At 41.1% G+C, this 18,785-nt stretch overlaps 2 protein-coding genes across 10 annotated transcripts in view; one reads left to right on the forward strand and one right to left on the reverse strand.

Moving 5' to 3' along the window:
- Positions 1 to 11,895, forward strand: part of SDCCAG8 (serologically defined colon cancer antigen 8) — a 106,695-nt gene extending 94,800 nt beyond the window's left edge. For 3 of the 8 annotated variants that reach the window (XM_027657324.1, XM_027657327.1, XM_027657320.1), the window contains 3 exons: positions 5,057 to 5,186; positions 7,235 to 7,315; positions 11,554 to 11,895. In XM_027657324.1, the coding sequence (XP_027513125.1) occupies positions 5,057 to 5,186; positions 7,235 to 7,309 (205 nt within the window). In that variant the 3' untranslated portion in view covers positions 7,310 to 7,315; positions 11,554 to 11,895. Of the gene's footprint in view, positions 1 to 5,056; positions 5,187 to 6,365; positions 7,316 to 9,203; positions 9,319 to 11,553 lie in introns of those variants that run through there. The other 5 variants (XM_027657321.1, XM_027657323.1, XM_027657326.1 and 2 more) reach the window with 5 other exon arrangements.
- A 2,165-nt stretch (positions 11,896 to 14,060) lies between these two features.
- Positions 14,061 to 18,785, reverse strand: part of AKT3 (AKT serine/threonine kinase 3) — a 151,937-nt gene continuing 147,212 nt past the window's right edge. For both annotated transcript variants that reach the window (XM_027657331.1, XM_027657330.1), the window contains exon 14: positions 14,061 to 18,327. In XM_027657331.1, coding sequence (XP_027513132.1) covers positions 18,242 to 18,327 — 86 coding nt within the window. In that variant the 3' untranslated portion in view covers positions 14,061 to 18,241. The remainder of the gene's footprint in view (positions 18,328 to 18,785) is intronic.

Consider the following 18,785-nt stretch of genomic DNA (forward strand, 5'->3'; position numbering starts at 1 on the left):
AGTTCCTGCTCACTTACGGGGTGGCTTTTTGGTCTCTGTGTTTTTTCTCTTATGCTTTTTATTAGTTCATTAACATGAGAAAGGTGGATCATAGTGTTTTGCTTTTGAAAGTAGATGAGAGAACAGAGCTGAGTTAAAGGATAGATTGTGTAGATGTTCCTGTTAAAATTCTGGGAGTATGTGGGGACTTCTCTGAGATGCTTATCTCTTAAGGTTGTCTCAAGGCCTTGATATATGGGTCAAGATCTAAAGTAAACAGTAATTTAGGACACTACTGAAACTTTGGGGTTCAATTTGCTATTTGTCGGCATTTCTAAAATTATAGACTCTTAATTTTCCTGCCTCAAAATTTACTGTGTGGATTTGCTGATGCTGTAAGGCACACTGAAGATGCAGGTTGTTCATATGAGAACTAATTTTACTATTGGTTTCAATGACCTAATTGTTCACAGAGCTGATTCAAGATACAAAGAGGCAGTGAGCATAAATTTTTCTGCCTTGAAGAAAATGATAACATTACTTCTGCTATGAAAAGGGAAGACAAAAAAGTAGCAGAATTGAGGTGGAATCATAGAATCATAGAATCAGATGGGTTGGAAGGGACTTCTGAGATTATCGAGTCCAACCCTTGATCCAACACCACCGTGGTTACTAGACCATGGCACTAAGTGCCACATCCAGTCTCATCTTAAAAACCTCCAGGGATGGAGAATCCACCACTTCCCTGGGCAACCCATTCCAATGCCTGATTACCCTCTCTGTAAAGAATTTCTTCCTAATATCTAACCCAAACCTCCCCTGGCAGAGCTTAAGACCATGGAAAGCAGAGGGGACCCATGCTGCCAACCCTGCAAGAGGCGTGAGGAGTGACAGCAGCTGGGGCAGTTGTGGCTGCAGAAACAAGCTCACCATGAGCATCAGCCATACACCTTAACTCTTTGCCTGGCAGCAAGTCTGGATTTCCAAGATCATCATAGACAAAGCAAAGCCTGATCATTGCTCTGTATGTAGGAGGATATGACATTAGGCAGTGCCTGCTCTATCTGTGTCAGTAACTGTGATCATCAGAGTTTGTGTTTAAGGGTGTGTGATGCTCCTTATTATAAGGCAGTGCTGAAGTTCTTTGTGATTTCATTAGGCTTGCCAAAAATTGTGGTTTAGACTGAAACTGTTTAGCAGGATTGTGGTGGATAACTGCCTCAGGAGGAGATGAGCAAGGCTGGGCAGTGGAGCAGCAGTGGAGCTGGGAACCAGGGTGGGAAGGAGTTGCATAGAAAGCCTTTGTTTCCGGCATTTTCTAACTCTTGACTACTTGAGTATACAAATTTAATATCCTTTAATGGGTTGTAGTACAACTATCTGTTAAGTACCAAAACTTAAACACTTCCTATCATGTGATATTAGATTTGTACAATGTTCTGAAAAAAAATTATAAAAGCAGGTAGAGGTTTGCTGATGGAAAGTTTGCTGGGGTTAGCTTTCTTTTCTAATTGGCTTGCTCCCTCCTTTTGTAACAAACTTGTTCTTAAGTCTGCATTTGCTTTTCAAACTCACAGTATGTTAAAAATATTTGAGATTCGCAAATGCCCGATTACAAAATGTGGCACTACCTTCACGTTGGGGCACACCCCCCTTCAGTTGCATCCCTGCAGCATGGCAGACGTCTGCAACATGGCCCTTGGTTTTCCCACTCAGAACCAGAAGCCACCTCTGACCACTGTATCTACCTACGGGCAAACAAACAATGCAGGAGCAACCTTAGAAAGTCATAGCTTGACACTCTTGCCCTGACAAGGGAAATGCTTTTTAAAGGCAGTTTTCTGCACAGTAACATATTCTCATGGTGTTGAGTTTTCGTAATTTTGGGGGGCAGCAGGAGCCACACCCTGGCACCCCCTCACCCACAGAGATGTAGCCCCCGTGGGTGGCCAGTGCCCCAGACCTTGCCGTGAGGTGCCCAACAGCCCCGGCACCCACTGTTCAGGTGATGGGCTGGCCTGTGTTACCGTGGCAACTGGCAGATGAGGGGCTTCGGCAGGGTCAGCAGGGAGGCAGCCACAGCAGTGTGCCGGCCGAGCTGCTCAACAACAGCCCTTTCAGCTCTGACAGCTCCACTCAGGCTGGCCAGGAGTAGTTATCAGATTACTTGTATTAAAACCTAATTAAGATGTGTGCCAGTAAATGCAGCATGATTATTGGATTTAGTGATTTAGCTGCTGCAGGTTGCTGCAATCCAATCACGCCATTTCAGCAAATCCAGCTCCATGGAGTAAAGTGAAAACGTTTTACATCAGTAACCTGACTATGCTGAAAGAGTAAATAACCTTTTAATGCCTCTACTATGTCAAGGACTGACTGATCCCCATTGCAGGGTGAATGGGCACTGCCCACAGATCCTTGCATATTAATTTCTTTCAAATCAACATTAAAACCTAGAGGAAGGCTGACAGGTTGTATCAGCTTTTTCCTTCATTGCATATTGCCTGCAGATTAATGGACCTTAGTCCCCCAGGGCGGGAAGCTTGCAGCCAGAGTTTTGTGAGTGCCCCTGGTTTAGCAATGTGTCCTTAAAGAAAAGAAGGAAGCTTTTGTTTTTATCTGTAGATAAGATAAGGGAATAGCTGAAGTGTAACATTGGGGGTGCTAGTACAGCTTTGTGTTGTTGGTTGCAATGGAAATTTATTCTGCTGGTAGAATTCACTTTGGTGCCAAAGCTCTGCTTTGTGTTTGATATTTCACCTAGTTTCTGCAGGGTCTTGCAGTGATTGTCTAGCCATAGCTGTCAAAATATAACAAAACCCTATCTGTCCCTTTTCATTTCATTTCTTGATAGGCTAGGGTATAGTCTTGTCTCAGATCCAAATTTTACTGCTGTGTGAAGTGAGAGATGTCTTCTTCAGATTGTAGCTGCACAAAGAAGCAAGGTAGCTTGTAGCCATACTAACATAAGCTCTGAGAATACTGAGAATCAGATTAAAACATTTACCTTGAAGCATTCATTGCAGCTTGTGATGCCTCACTTGTGTTCTTCTTCTGTGGAACCACTTGTCTCATGAAACTGTCTCTTTCTTGCTTCCATATAAAAGTAAGAACTTTGGTTTAAAGTGGCTAGTGGGAAATTATTTGAATTATTATTTGAATTATTATTTCTACTAAATGGGAGTTTACTCCTTAGTGCTAGGTTGTCCTGTAGGAGTCCAAACATAACATGGTTCAAGAGCTACATGTCTTCACCTTGTTTCTTGAAGTAACATGACAGAGCGTGCAGTCAGTCCCTGTCCATCAACACTGCCAGGTCAAGGGAGAGCAGTTGCATGCCATCCCAACTGGACAGATCTTGCACTTTGATGGAAAAATGATCTCTTTTAGGATGGGGGGCAAGGACACAGTGGTTACTCATGCTCAGGACACAGTACATGGTTGCCTGGTAGGTGGTGTTGCCAAAGTGAGTGTGGCGACCGTGCAACCTCCCTCACTTGTATTAGCAAAATGTGCAGAAGGTTCTGTCACCCAGTTGTAAAAATGATGGCAGGCATCGATGTGCATTTGTAACATATGGGAAGTACAGTGAATGTGGGTGGAGCTGTTCATTTCTCATCTTGAATCATTTACAAGATCAGCAGGCAGGCCAGATACAATGCATATGGGAATGTGTGGCTGTGCTGCACATGTCACACATAATAGCAGATACTGTGAGAGGGCCCAGAGCCTGTCCTCAGGAGCTAAATGCACCAGAGCAGGCTGGGAGTCCCAGTGTGTGGACCAAGGGCCAGCTTGGCAGCAATTTTGGGAGAGCAGACTGGCAGACAGAATTTGGGAGTTCACAGATCCAGATCTGCACTGACTAGAACTGCTCCCTTTTCATCCATCATGGCCCAGAATTGTAAATTGGAATGTTATTAAACCTGTACTCAAGCACTGGAGATACAGATGATAAAGTTGTGGCCTGCTAGTCAAACCCAGCTCAGTGCCTGTGTCATCCTTCTCCCTCTGCTCAAGGGGACAGTTTAAATGTAACACAGTAGGTGGTGAAGTTACAAACAGAAAAGTGTAACTGAGTAGTATTGCCCTAATTAAAGATGTTTTGTTTACAGTAGTTTATCCCAATCACCCCTTCCATGATTTGAAAGGACACAGAGCTTCACAATAGAGTGCACTACGGCTTATGTCCAGTAATACGTGTGAAATTTGCACGGGCTACCTGTGATTATCTAGTAAAAAATGTTGTTTTGACATAAAATTTACATAAGCGGAAATTAATTCTGTCTGGGTGCCAGGAGTAATATGCAGTCACTGGAGACATAATAAGTAATACCCGTTTTTGTGATTAAAGAAGTAAATGTGTGCTTCCCCTGTATTACAGCAGCTTTGTCCCATCTTAGGCACTTATTTTTCCAGTGTAAACAGAAGGCCTCTGCATGTTTTTTCTGATACTGCCAGCTTGTTCCCTCTGTTTTGCAGCCCCTGATGAGGAGGACCTTTGGAGTAATAGGCTCTTTACATTTTTCCCCAGGAATCCCTGTTACACTAATAAAGGATCTATGCTGACGTACTTAATTAACACTATGCTTACTTGAAATAAACGTATTCTGTAATGAGTTTTGGACATTAACGAGCAAAGAGTAGTAGACAGAAAACGTAAGTTTTTGTCACTTCAGGTCCAGTTTGTCAGGGAGTTTGGGTATTTGGATTTATGATCTGGGCTACTGTGTGTGTTTCAGGAAGACAGTTATTGAAGGAACTACAGAGTGTGCAGCTTGCTTAGCTACGGGTGTCAAGATGCAATCCTGCAGTCTTTATTGATGTCAGAGCAAAGCAAATTTGCTGTCATGTCCTCATAAGGCTTCTAAATTAAAAGAGCAAACCTTTAAAAGTGCTTGTTTAAAGTGTGAAAATACATTGAATGCCCATCCTAGGAGTAATACTTCAGTCTCAGCCCAACCACCAGCCTGGACTCTGGCCTCTGGGAGCTGCACCCGCCAGTGCAAACATCAAAGCTTCTACTGTGAACTCCAACTTCAGATGCTCTGCAACCCTTTTATCTATTTTTTTCCAGGTTACAGCAGCTTGACAAGCACTGTCAGGCCACTGCCCAGCAGTTAGTGGAGTTGCTCAACAAACAGAATCAGCTCTTCAAAGAGAAGCAGCTGCTTACAGAAGAGGTGCAGTTTCTGCGAACACAGGTACTGTGCCAGAAGAAAAGCAAGTCCGAGGGGAATATTCTGCAGCTTTAGCAGAGAGATCTGCCAGCAGTCTCATTTCAGCTGCTGGATTTTGTTGCTGTCATTCTTTTAAATACAGCATTACCTTATAAAAGAAAAATAAAGTGAAAACTCATGCAGTTGGAAAGAGACTGGTAGCTGAACCTGAGTCTCACTTAAACCTAAACTAAATGAAGAAAATGTTTTGAAGTGACAATAAAAACGCAGAAGTTATTCTCAGTGACAGTTCCTAGCCTTCTTATCTGAAGATTTTTTGTTCCTTTTTCAGAGAAAAGGGAAATCTGATCTTTACCAGCATTAATGTTTAAACAGTAACTTGATGTTGATAATTTCTTTGAGGTTTTTTGCTGCCATTTGTCAAACTTAAGTCCCCCTATCACTTTGTAATTTTTTTTCTCCTTATTTTTAAAAGTCATTTATTTTTCCTGCTGCTCCTGACTATTCCTGGTGAGATTTTTGGGACTGGAATTGGACTTTGATGATCCTAGTGAGTCCCTTCCAACTTGGGATATTTTATGATTCATTCACTTAAATGTAAGATGGTGAATGTACAATCAGTCTTGCCTTAGCACTAATCACTGCACTGCTTCTCTGGCAAGACTGATTCTTGCTTCCAGTGCTCCCTAGGAAGCTGTGGCTACTTAGAGGCTGTTCTTGCTTTCTTTGTTTTGGTCACTATTCTTCAGTCAGTCAGTGCTTTGGGAATAAGGGAGAGGGCTGCAGGGTTGGGTTTTTTCTTTGGCTTTCTTTTACTTTTTTTCAGAAAAAGGAGAACTAACAAGCACAGGATGAGGTTTTCAGTAAACTAGTAGATAATGGAACTCTTGCTTTGTGGCTGAGTAAATGCACTAATTCAACAATATCACAATGCTTCCTAACTTGCAAACTAGTGATAGGGAGTTTGCCCAGGATAACTGGAGGTTACTGTTACTGAGGTAACAAAGGAAATTCAATGTAGGAAATTTAGTCTAGTGGCACACCTAGCAGTAAACAGAACATGAATCATCTTAGAACTTTAAAATATTTAAGTCACACTATTTTTTGTAGGCTTTTTACCTATAGAATTCAATAAATGTTTAACCTAGGAAATACAATCTGTACTTTGTTAAGCCTCTAATCATGTTCGTGTGTTTGGTTTTACAGGACTTCCTGTTGTAGTAGACAAACTCGGTGGCTCATGGTAGTGTAAGGTTATCAGCATGTAGTTACTACTGGCAAATTTTAGGGCAACCATAGTGTTCTGTCTATAAGACAGGTTAAGAAGGTGGTTCAGAAAAGAAATTACAATTTCTGTTTTATGGAAAGCACTCTTAGTAATATGAACAGCCTTTACATGGTCCACAGGGATTTTGTTATTGATAATCTATTTTTTCTGGAAGTGAGTGTGCTTTTATGAAGTTGGGCAGAAGTACAAAAATCACACAAAAGAGGAAAATATCATTCAGATATTATGCTCCTATCAAGACTTGACTAGCAAAAGCTGCCTTCTTTATGTTTATTACAAGTTAATTGTGCTCCAGAGGATACTTTTTAAGTTGAGAACACTCAGAAGAATTATAAAAAAATTATTAAAAATGAGCCCTAAAAATCTATTTGCAGCTATTTAAAGCAATGGTGGTTCTCTGGGAACTGGAATTCAGCCCAAGAGAGCTGCCTGGAATATCAAACAATTGTTTTAAGAAAACTAAAGGATAGTTCACCATAAATGGAAGCTCTTAACTACAGAAAGATGCATGTAGTTAGTATAGAAATAAATATTAAAATCAAACAATTGCAGATTCAGTGTTGATCAAAGGTGAAAGTGACCTCATATTCCACATTTTACTATATTATCCAACAGCTTTCCTTTATAATCAATTAATTTTTTTTAATTCTTTTTTTTGGTGGGGGGGAAGGTAAAAAAACCCAATCATTACCTAATCTTCTAAAGATGACATAAAATACATTAACCTAACTGTGCTGTTGTATCTTGGAACATAAGCCATTAGTAATTTAAGTTGTATATTTCAGGGAAAAAAATGGGATGCAGATCTCAAACAGGACACAGATGGAATCAAGTAAAAACCTGGATGGATGAAAAGAAATGAGCAGAAGTAGGTATTTTTTTTCTATATTCTATATATGGGGTGAGAGGGAGAGGAAAGGAGGACTAAAACTATTTGCAGATGTGAGTTGAATCTGGCGAACACTTCAAGACAAAAGGAAAAAGGAAGTGTTTGAAACATTTTTGGGTTTGAAATACTTGAAGCTTTTTGTGCTTTGGTGGTTTGTTTTGTTTTGTTAGCACTTAAAAATTTAAGGACAAGCCCTCCACAGCAAAGCCAGGCTTACCTAACAGAATTAAAAAAAAATCTTAAAGATTTGAGCAATTAAAGATTGAAGGGCAAGAGAGACATACAACTCTTAGAAAGGTGGGAACTTCTAGAAGATCTCAGATTTTACTATAGGTACTTTTTGATCTGGATAGTCACTGGGTATTTGTCTTTTGATTTGGAATTGGTTAGTTTTGTTGCTTCCAGTATTTTCCTTCTGAGAAAGCTTGAATCACCTCTTTCTTCAGAAAGGCTACAATTTGTTTTGTAATAAATCATAACAGTTAGTGTCACATAGAAAGAAACATTATCTAAATAATTGTATTTGCAGCAGTGCTGTAGGAGTCACAGTACTGCAACATAGTTCCTGCTGCTTTGTAAGAGTTACTTAATTTAAAAGCCCCAGAATTTAAAATTGGATCATTTATTTGAATCTAGCTAACCTAGAGGAAAGAAAAAAAAAATCAATGAACACTGACAAGCCCTGAGCCTTGATAGGATTTGTTTTCAAAAGTTGGGTTACTTCCACTGTAATTTTTATTTCTAGTGTTAGTGTTTGCTGTATGGGAGGAAAGACAGACAAGTAGAAAGAAAGAAAAGAACGTCTCTAAATCCAGCTACATTCTGGTGTGTTGAGAGTCTGTTCTTCATGGAAAATTCATTTGATATTGTGAGGGAAATCCTGGGGTTTCAAGTGATTGAAAAAAGTCATGATAAAAGAAGTACCTGATCCTGCTACAATACTGCATTCCCTCACAGGCCACATGAGCTAAAAGGCTTTTAGAATCCTTGTTGAAGGAGTAACCAGCTTTTGAAAACATATTTCTCATTCTCAACAGTGAATGACAAACTTTTAAAACAATGATATTAAATCTCCTATTACTGAAAGAAGCTCAGTGTTATTTCAGAATAACCACCTACCTATGACATGATGAAGATGCTCACATTGTGATTTTCATTTTCACAGTCAAAAAGGACTAGTATTATAATGTGGCCTGACCTTACAGCATGGGCTTTGTATCAGGCCACTACACTAATATCTACTAGGTGGCACTAATACTGTATGGGAGACAGCATAACATATTCAGGACCATGTAAAGGTAGTCAAAAGTTTAATTTGGGATTTACACTTCTCATTTTGAATGTTTTCAGAAGACTCCAGAATTTCTGCCTTTGAAAGTCTCTTGTGCATTGGAACTCACCCCCCCAAGGCAGGAGGATAACAGATACTTAGCTTCCCTTGTACATAGGTACTAAATACAGAATACTAAATAAATGTGCATAGTATAGCAAACAAATATGTAAACTGAGATTGCTGGAAACCTCAGCACCACCCACCAGGTATGTTTGTGAAAGCTGGGATGCCTCTCACTTGCAGGATGTGCCTTGGTGTCTATCAGTTTGACAGAAACCAGTGTTTGTCCCGGTGGACAATCCCCTCACAGACTGGCTGCTAGAAGGTGTTGCTGGCCAGCTGAACCAGTGAGAGCACAGACAGGTAGGATTTGGACCTTGAGAATTACCTCCAGCTAGCGCTGTCGTCCAGTGCTGCTGCTCTGCCTTCCCCCCAAAGATCTCCTGCAAGCCAGCCTCTCCCTGGCAGGAACCTGCACTATCCCTGTGCTCTCCGTGTGACCGAGCCACTAAACTCTCTCCTCCCTCGTTACAGATGTCTCTTTCACAGCGAGCGTGTCTGTGAACAGACCACTTTTCTTCTAAAAGGAAGTTAAAATACACTCACCCGTGCCTATGTTCCCATCCTCACCCCAGTCGCTCAGCAGGAGGTACTGTCAGAATTACAGGTGTTCTGGGGCAGTGGTTTTCTTTGCTTTTTTATGTCAGCAGGAATTTTCAATGAGGTCCCAAGTGCCCCGTTTGCTTGGTTTTTTCATTGTATGTTACAGAAGGGGAGCCTTGTGTCCGGCAAACAGGTAGCTCATCCATCGCCGATGTCAAAAGTGATTCAGGCTGATCCTTACATGGCCCTCAACTGTTCTTCAGGAGACCTGAAGACTGCTTAGGTTACTGGGGAAAGAGCTTTTGTTTTTAGTGTAGTCTTAATGCACAAAGATAGCGCCTCTCCTGGGTGTTCGTAACAGGCAGTGACATTCCACAGGCAGGGGTTGGTGGTGGTGGTTGTTGTGTGTTTTTTAAGGAGATGAAAATCTTCCCCTCTGCTTGGATGGAGTTTTAGTCAGAGGTGATGCAAGTTAAACTACGATAGGAGGGAACAAAGATAGACCTCTGCTTGATGTCTGAGTGGCCTGACATGACACTTTAGGTATTCAGCTCTTCAGCGTTTGGGAATCTGCAGCTGTGGGAGGTCTGGTGTCTGGCTGCTGGGCCACAGCCCAGGAGCTAAGCCTGGCCCTCCTGAGAGCTCCACCCTGAGTTTTGCAGCAAAAGGAGGATTGAGAACTGAAGCCACCTCAGTGCTTTCTAACCAAACAGGAAGCTAGTGGCTCCTCCCCCCTCAAAGTGTAGCTAACAGCAATAAATTAAATGATGTCTGTGGTTCCACTCCTACAGACCCTTCCAACTTGTACACCTAAGAATACCCAACCACCCAGTTACAACAGATGCCACTGAGGTGAGAAAGTGATGTCCAGAGGAACCTGGAGAGGTCTGCTCAGTGAATACCAAAGTACTCTTAGGAGGAGGAGAAACTAAGACTGGAAAGGCTCTGCCCCCTGACTATCCAGTAACCAATTTGCTTACCAATTACCTGGACATGAGAGTGACAGTTGTGCCCATTTAGTTAGAGATGGCACACCTTAAATAACTGCTTTAGCACCTAGGTCCTTGTATAGTGGGGTGCTCTGAGACTCTGCCAGTGTTTGCACTTGGTTGGCAGTTCAGACCAGGCTGTAGGCAGGAGGAGACTTGCCCACTTCCTCCATCAAGCTGAGGTTCTGCATCTCACAAAGCATTAACACTGGGTAACTGTGGTGTGGAAAGACACCCACAAAAGCATTTGCCAGGAGATTTCTGCAGGAGTTGAGTGTTTGAGGCCTTTTATTGTCTTTTTAAGCTTCTGCCTGTACTCTTTTGCTGGGATCACTGCACCACAGAGAAGGTTTCCACTTGTTGTCACTAACCAGGTACTGAGAGGGAATTTAAGCCCCAAGGCTTTCCATTGCCATAGTTCATTTTTCCTTGCACTAGCTGCAGACACAACTGTACCAGCTGGTGTTGGTGCATGTATTTGGGGGGGGGGGGGGGAGTACCATATTACTGGTTTTAATTCTTTTAATTCTTTAATGAACTACAGCTTCATAAATTCTTTTTTTAACTCAGCCTAACCAATCAAGGGGGGGGGGGGGAAACAAACCCTTTAGTCTTCTAATGCAAAACCAGCCAAAGTAGAAAGTTTATTTTTATTTCTGAGGTCATGTACATCTCTTAAATTCAATTTTTAGAACTCCAGTGGCTTAATTCGAGGTAGCTCCCCCAGCTCCAATAGTTTGATGTCTCACTCAATTCAGTCAAGTGCTACCAAGGAAGCACAAACAATAGCTATGCAAGAGCTTCAAAACTGCAAATCAGCCTTCCCACCAGAGGTTTCCTACCAGCACCCAGGCAACAGCTTCCTGTTTTGCTACAGCTGCCCACACCGGACACACAGAGTACACTGCACAGAAAACACTCTCTGGCACAAACTCACCGCCTTCTTTCCTGGAAGGAGAAAGGGGCAGGATCTTAGACGTGCCCCAGAACAAGAGCTCAGTTATTTACTGCTAAACAGGAGCCACACTGAAAGATCATGGAGATCTTGCTTTTCAGAAATCAGATATCTCTTGTTCTTGCTACCTGTAAGACTTCTGAGCTTAGAAAGAGGTGAGGACAGCAGGTCCACAGGAAGCACAGGCTTTGAAACAGCACTTGTTTACTCTGCCTTACTGCAATCTTAACCAGTTCTGTATTTCTCTTCTAAGAATTCGCCTGCAGCCTGAAGTGACACAAATGAGAAACACAGGCACTGCCACACAGACTACCCATCTCTTCCTTTTATCTTTCAGGTCTGCTCAGCACCTGGCTGAAACTTGTCTGAGGCTCACCCAAAGACACCTCTGCAGAAAACAGGCACACTTGCTAGCTAATTTCAGCTGGTTTCTATTTGGTTTTAAGTACAGAATCACAAATATTTTGAAGCCTTACCAGCCTATCAGACTTTCTAGGACAACAGCTGAGACTTTTCTGAAAAGACCAGGCTTGCAAGCCAGTTTTAAAAGCTATTATGTGGTATAGACTTTAATAATTTGTACAATTTTTATAAAATGTTTTTATCTATTTTCGTAATTGAACATACATGTCTATATTATTCACAGACTGAAATATCAATAAACCTAATAGGATACTTAGGTTCTCATTTTGTCCTTCTGAATTCAAGGGAAAGCATGTGCAGGGGGAGGAGGGAGAAGGGGGCTGTTTGCAAGTTCTGCGCAAGCACGCTGCCTTCCTGTTTACAAACTCAGTACCAGAATCTACCTGGGAACTTTATTTTACAGGGTATTTGTCACTTTTATATAAAAAGTGAGAGTCACAACAACTGCTTATTCATCAGAAAAGCATGATTGACAAATATTCCACATAATGTGGAAGAATTGCCATGGGGCAGGTTTCCCTTTAAAATGTTGCTGGATAAAGCCTTTAAGAGAAAGGAGCCCTTGGTTTGTACAGATGAGCCATTAAGCAAGTGCCTGGCTCTCAGCACTGAAAGTGGTGAAGCTGGACTTTTCCACCCCCACATATTCAGCAGTCTCAGAGATGGGCAACAGCTGAACTTGGCCTCAAATTATTGAACTTAAAACACTTGGAGGATTTTTGTGTGGTTAACTGCGCACTTGCGTTATCCAAGGTTACTCTCCAAATACCACACAGTTTCAGAAAGAATTTATCTGAATCTTTTGCTATCTAGCGTAGAATAAGCTATGCACACAAGAAAAAAGTTTCTACATCTATTACCTTCAGTGTAGTTGCAGAATTGCACTGGAAAAGGGGGAAAAAAAGGGCAAAGAACAGTTCCCCAGTGATAAAGCTACTTCAGCCGGCATGAACACATAAAATGTAACAAAAATAAGAATAACAGCACATGCAATAAGTTACCATTGGCTGTGGAACACAATCTTTCCTTCTCTTGTATTTTAAGAATTATTAGTGGTACAGCCCTAACATCAAAGTGATTTTTTCCTCCCTATTTCAATTTCCTGCCGTATTTAACTGCCAAACACATCTGATCCCCTCCCTGAACTGCTTCACAGATATGACACCAAGCATGCCAAGAATGGCCTCAGGTCTTTCGGGACAAGAAAGCCTCAAGAAGGAGAGTCCTCTCTAGTCAAACTTGGGGTTTGCCATAGTAAATCAGGCTGACAGTTTATAAGTGTCACTACTTTATAGATGGTTACACAGTTAGGAATATACATTTATAAATGTAGGAAAATGCAAACTTTTTAAAATTTATTTTTTATTATTCTGCAGCATAAATCTGTGTTTAAATAGGAGACAGTGCCTACGCGCGCAAAAGAACTCGGGCACCTAGTCCCAACACTTAGGCTTCACTGAGACCCTGGAGCTGCCATGCCCTGGGCCAAGGCACAGCAGGACCCTCAACCTTTCTGGACCTGCCTCACCTACCAGGTGGCTCCTGGTGGCCACGTGCAGGGCACCACTGCCAGCTACTCACATGCATGTACGGGTCAGATTCAACAAAGGGTCCTGGGCTGCCAATATATATAGCTGGAATTAGGTTTTTCATACTCATCCCAGATGTAGGTGCAACCCATTATGTTGCCAGGAGTGTAGAAGGAATCATTTTTCCTGCAGCAGCTATTCTACTTCAATTAGTTATTAACAGAGACAGCACTAGGCCTATCTGTCTCATGCCCCACCCCCCTCCCTCCCCTGCTTCTACTTCAGCACAAAATGCTTAGTTTTACAAAGTTTACAAGTGTCAGATCAGACAATCAAATCCAGGAAACCCCAAGTCAGCAGACTGAGTGTGATTCCACAACACAGGATGCAACCTGACCATACAGTCCTGCCCCTGCCACACCTGCGTCCTGGTCACTGACATCCTAACTGAACTATGGCTGGCTGTCTCTCTGATGTTCTTTCCTATTACAAGGTAGGGGAGAAAAAAAGGAGGGGAAAAAGGAAAAAACCTGAGACCTGGATGAAGCACCTCTATTCCTGAGAAGCATTCATGTAAAAGAACAGCTAAAACCCAGATGACCCCCTGCTTTAGGGACACTCAGCCCTCCAGATCGGCTGGTTCAAATGGCCCTGGACCAGCTCATGGGCTTCAAAGGGTCCCACTCTGTGGTGCCCTGTAAATCCCACCTTCACTTTTTTCCCTTCTCCTTATCCAAACACATCACCTAGCTGTGGAATATGAGGCCAAGAATTTCATTAGCTGAAAAATCATTTAAATCATGGGTGTTCTGATAGGAACATAGCCCTGTGGAATCATTGCTTCAAAAGTGTAACCCAAATTTACTTTTATAAGGACATACACCTCATAGAGTTAACATGAACCACCTGTATGGCAACAGCCTCGGTCCAAAGCACAAATACATCTTGCTTAGTCATAAAAACTTTTTTTTTTTTGACAATACTGTAACTTAATAATTTACAAGCTGAAACCGTTCACCCAGTATTTGAAATATGTCACAGCGAGTTACAGTTATCACTAGGACTTCACAGCAAATAAAACTTGTAACTAAACATGCACAGATCATTATATATATACAGTGATAAAAAAATAACGATGTACATTTTCTTGTAAGAAGAAAGTAAGTAAATTCTTTGTGCATTTCAGGATTGAAACATCTAACCTATATAAAATTACTTTAAAATATGAAGTAAATATTTAACCCAAAACTTGAGAAATCTTTTGTAATCTGCAATATAGCCTTCTCATTTCCTTTTTTTTTTTCTCTGACACGGAACAACTTCGGAATTTTATCCCCTAAGATATTTAATAGTAATGTGCAGATATAAAAAATACGTCCTTTGTGGCAAGCTTGAACATATATATATATATATTTACAAACCTCCAGAACAAATTAGCATTAAAAAACACAGAAGTAGCAGATTGACATAGTGCTTTATTTAAGCTGTCTGTACGAAGGAAAATAATGTGCATCCCTATCATATACGTGTAAAAATACTAAGGATGTACAGTGTACAAAAACAGTTTCTTGTAGTTATTTCACATCCTTGTGGGTCATATACTTAAGGAAATAAACAGTTTAAGTATGACCAACAGTAATACGGTTTCTTGGGTTCATAGTCGTGTCTGCTTAATATCCTTAACCATATGACTAGATCTTGCATGGATCTAATGAAAGAACTAGCAAGGTCAAGAAATGTCACAAACTCTAAAGCTACAGGGAGGTAATTCAATTACCAATTTAGAGGTTTTTATTTAAATAAATACTTTACATTTCATGCTTGCCTGTAATGCACTACCAGGAGCAAGATAAGGAAATTCTACTGTAGACAGTACAAACAGTAGCAGCAAAGTGTGTACATTGAGGTGTAATATATAGACCCTGCAGTTAGTAAGGAAAGACCTTACTTTTGTACTCTAGGAGAAGCACATGGCCCCTGCAAGAACAGTCAGCTTTAAGAAGCCACAAGTAAAGATGGGAAAAAAATGTAAAACAATACTGGAATAAATGTTCTTTAAGCAACAGGAATGTACTGGAAGATGGATTAGTGTGGAAAGCGAAGCTGTGTGCAAAACTGCCAAAATCCAAACAGAAATGACCTATTTCCTCTGAGATGGCTGCAGTACAAGAGGGCATACTGTATGTCATGGAAGTCAGTACAAGCTGGAGTCAAAGTCTGAAATGTACTGTGCTCGAAAGGCTTGCCAAGACAACCAGCCACCACCTCCTGTCCAAATCCAACCACAACTGCAGACAGCAAAAGAAGAGCTTCAAAAGTTTCTCTCAGCACTGCTTGTCCATTCCTCTGTCATCTGTTTCTAACACTGGTAAGAGAGAATCCCCCAAGCCCAGGCAGCACAAAGTGTCTGCTGACTCTCTGTAGCACAAACTTGATCACTGATGTTTCGAAAGGCAGACAAACACAATGCAAAGTGATGCCTTAAAAGGTTTTCAAATAATTCACTGACAGACACTTACTGCAAACCACACACTAAGTAGCTACGCAATGGTGAGCTAAACCACAGGGCGTCCTCTGCCCGCAAGGAGCGGCTGGCCAGAGGCACGGCCAGTCGGTCATTAGCTAGAGGTGCCCTGTGTCAGGAGACTTATTGCTATTACAAGCTGAAAACACAGGGGAGAAAACACAGGCATGTAACACAGATTTTGAATCACCATAGTTTCAGTCTGTAAGTACGAGACCTTTGCAGAGAACTAATTAATGCCCGTCTGTTAAGTACTTGATTATTTCAGTCACTCGCTCACTGTGTCAGTGTAGACACCTCTACAGCACCGGTGCAGAACAGACCTGCAACGCAGTTGCTGCCCACCTCTCTCTCTGCACAGGAACAACAACATCTACACATCTTTAGTGTTACAAGGTGACATAATGACATCGTATGCAGTTACAATATACATCATGACATATTTCTGTTTGATTATCCATCCATTACTAAAGATAAAACACAAAACATGAAAAATTGTCTAAATTACTCTGCGTTTTTAGCTGCCTTGCTAAAATGCCCATCAACCCCTTGACCATCCCAGCACATGCACTGCCAGCAGTGGGCTTCATGCTTGGGCACTCAACTTTCCACATCAAGAGGCTAAGGCATCTGCGTAGAACATCTCTCCTCTCAGACCCATCTACTCACTCACACAACGCAACCAGGAATACTCAGCAATATCACAGTCTTTGTGGGAGCTAACAAGAGCTGAACGCAGAGATACTTCAAATGATAATCCCATGGAGTTGGGGTTGTCCGATGTTGTTAGCAAGGGTGCATGCACTCTCTATGCTGCGCTGCGTAACGTCCCAACTCCTAGCACCAAAGGGTTTATTATTAAGATTATCATTGCTGAAGATCAACGCTAAAGTTTATGCACATGTTCTGTTAGACACAGATCTTAGGAAATGGAAAGACGTTTCCCTATCAGTGGAGCATTTGTCATGATGTTTTAAATTCAGTCAATCAGGTACCACTGTTACATGTAACTTGCTGGATTTCAGGACTCTTTTGGTTGAGGGCAAATCTTCCTTGAGAACGGCTGATCCCAGAAATTTACTATTTTAATTAATAAAATAAAGTGCTTTTCTTGTAATCACTGTGGTCTCATTGTTCAAATGCAATTCCTTCATATAGAACAGACATTTTCTCTTGTGCTGTCAGGCTCTTACATTACGTTTATCCTAAATGGAGCACAAGACGTAGCTTTTTTGTCTGTTTGTTTTTAACCCTTTGGCACATGAGGTTGGAATTCCTCACCTCCATTGCCAAACAGTTAAAAGACAGTATTTCATTCACAAAAATCTGATTCTAAGCAGTATGTACAATTTCAGAGCCTTGTTAAAATTTCCACATGGGAGAAAAGTGCATTATTCCCTTCAGCTTGTACAGTCCTTCCATATATTACAAAATTAACTGCTATAAGCCTGTTCTAAGATGTAGCAGCATTTGCAAACATGACACATATAAACCTTATCTCTAAAAATAAATACTAACGCAGTATAACCAAGGGAAAAAAAAAAAAGGAAAGGAAAGCAAAAAAGAATATTCAGAGTTAAACACCTGGAGAAAAAAGCTAATTCACAAACTCAAAATAAAAACAAGTAAGGCAAACACCTGTTTACCTTGGTGCACACATTTTGGTGAAAAGCAATACCATTATGCCTGTCTACATTCTTCAGCCATCAGAGGTGATGCATATCATGAAAAAGAAAAGCATGAGAAAGATGTTATCTGGTGCAAATTATAAGACCCCTTGAACAACTTCAAATGCTGCTTTTATGCCTTCATTTCTTGCATGTATAATGTTCGATTCTCCATGATTGCACATGAACCTGGAAGTTCTAAGTGGCAGGCTGGGCGAGCCCAGCCCTTCTGCTTCTTCTGTAGTATCCAACAGTAATTAAAAAATAATATATATATATTTATATATATCAACAGTTTAAGTCCTTCGTTCAAACATTTCCCAAACAAATTCCAGCCAGATGTTAATGACAGAGACCTGCTTCAAGTAATGATATGCCTAACAGAAACCTTGCATATGTACATCACCACCCCTATGTTTCCTCATTCTAACCAGCACAAACAGATGCAAGAAAATTTTATAGCCTAGTCTGTTTCGACTAATTACAATTTTGATTCGTCTTCTGGAAGAAGATAAGCTGGACCAACACGGTTTTTGTTTAGCCTCCGCTGTGAGGAAAAATAGATGACTACTTGTTCACAAAGTTTACAGTGCTGAAGTCAAGTCATCTACCTTCAAAGAAACTGTTAGTAACTTCTTGACGTTGCTATTATACTGAGACTGTGGGCAGCAGCAACAGCAGGAGAGCGTAGTAGAGAAAAATCTCATATGTCATGCAAAACCAAAACTGATTTTAGGTAGGTTTGGGAAAGAAACTTGTTCAATTTGGAATGGTCTCTGAAAGTGCCCCTGCTATCATAATAGTATCTAGTACTGGTGGTGATGTTCAGGAATCATTTTCAGTGATAAACCTAAGATGACAGTGAAGCAGCAGAACAAAAAATTATTCTCGTCCACTTGCAGAGTAGGAAAACTGAGGGAAATGCGGCCGCCTCTCATTGTCCATGCAGTCCATACCATCCTCGTCATCTGTGTTAAGGGAGAAGTTCAAAACATCATTATATTTGCAACAAAATTTCATTATTCACCTGACATGCAGTATACCTTTCAGGGTTCAATGCTGAAGTTGAAGACTCAAGTTTAAGTAAGACTTTAGTGATGTATGTAAGCTTATGGTCATACAGCAGGATGATGTTCACTGAAGGGATATCGCTTCCAAATGTCACTATTTCAGGATAGGTTGATTTGCTGGTTGGTTTTATTATGCCTATGATGTGAGAACTTCAATCACTACTACCAGTTCTAGGCTAGTCAAAACACGCCAGCACGGAAGCCGACTGCTGACTGGGGCAGACAGTTTCCCTTGTTTCTTGAGCCGAGCTCAGGAAATTATAATCTTACTGCAGATATATTTAAATATTCCTCCATTTCAAAGGGAGTTAAAAGGAAAAACAGCTACAAAATGAACAATTCATGTAGGTTCCATG

The sequence above is a fragment of the Corapipo altera genome, unplaced genomic scaffold, assembly GCF_003945725.1.
Source record: "Corapipo altera isolate COAL_440 unplaced genomic scaffold, ASM394572v1 2c, whole genome shotgun sequence".
Taxonomy (NCBI): Eukaryota; Metazoa; Chordata; class Aves; order Passeriformes; family Pipridae; genus Corapipo; species Corapipo altera.